The 804-nt window shown below is 61.1% G+C and overlaps 1 protein-coding gene across 1 annotated transcript in view; it reads right to left on the reverse strand.

Annotated features, from left to right (window-relative positions):
• Positions 1-3: 3 nt before the first annotated feature.
• LOC104536116 (growth arrest-specific protein 8-like) overlaps positions 4-804 on the reverse strand; it is a gene marked incomplete at both ends in the record, with an annotated part of 2,058 nt that continues 1,257 nt past the window's right edge. The window contains 2 exons of the mRNA XM_010178649.1: positions 4-114; positions 327-530. Of these exons, the coding sequence (XP_010176951.1) occupies positions 4-114; positions 327-530 (315 nt within the window). The remainder of the gene's footprint in view (positions 115-326; positions 531-804) is intronic.

An 804-nucleotide genomic window follows, 5' to 3' on the forward strand; every position in this document is an offset into this window, starting at 1 on the left:
CACCAGCTCCTGGGCCTGCTGCTGGGTCTCCCTCAGCCGCTTGTTCTGGAGCAGCGCATCCGCCTTCTCCTTTTCCAATTTATTCTTTTCCTGCTTCATCTTCCCTATCCGCTCCTGTGCTTGGGAACAGGAACAACTCTTGGGGGCTGCTCAGCCCCTCCGAGCTCCCTGCACCATCCACGCACCCTCCTGCTGCTGGCCCAGCAAGGTGCATCTCCCTGTGCACAAGGGCTTTGCTCATGGGATGGTGCACAACCCCCAGAGAGCAGCAGCACCCACACCACCACCTGGGGACTGGCCAGACTTGGGTGAAATCCTCACAGTACCTTCAGCAAGTTGATGAGCTCCAGGTTTTGGGGGGTGATGTCGTCGTAGTAGTCCTTGATGTCCCTGAAGGCCTTCTCATGGAACCTCATTAGCTCCTCGATCTGGCTGTTCTTCCTCTCCTCCACTTCGTGGATCTCCGTCTTCCTCCGCAAGTCCAGCTCGTCCCGCAGCATCTGCGTCTTCTCGGTGTACTTGGCCTCGAGCTCTGGGGGAGCGCAGAGGGGGCTGAGCGAGGACCTCCTGGGGACCCTGCGTGACGCGCCCCGGCGCCGTTAGCCAGCGCCAGCCCCGTGTGTGCCACCACGGTGTCACTCGAGGCCAAAACAGAGCGGTGACGCTGGCACCACGCAGAGCAGAGCCCAGAAATAGCTTCCTTGGAAGGAGGGCATGGAAATGCTCCTAGGCAGCCAGGACCCAAAACATCCCCCGAGGAGAAGGCAGGAGTCAGGGCTCTGCGGGGGCTCCTCACGACACCCC

The sequence above is a fragment of the Mesitornis unicolor genome, unplaced genomic scaffold (genome assembly GCF_000695765.1).
Source record: "Mesitornis unicolor isolate BGI_N332 unplaced genomic scaffold, ASM69576v1 scaffold17002, whole genome shotgun sequence".
Lineage (NCBI taxonomy): Eukaryota > Metazoa > Chordata > Aves > Mesitornithiformes > Mesitornithidae > Mesitornis > Mesitornis unicolor.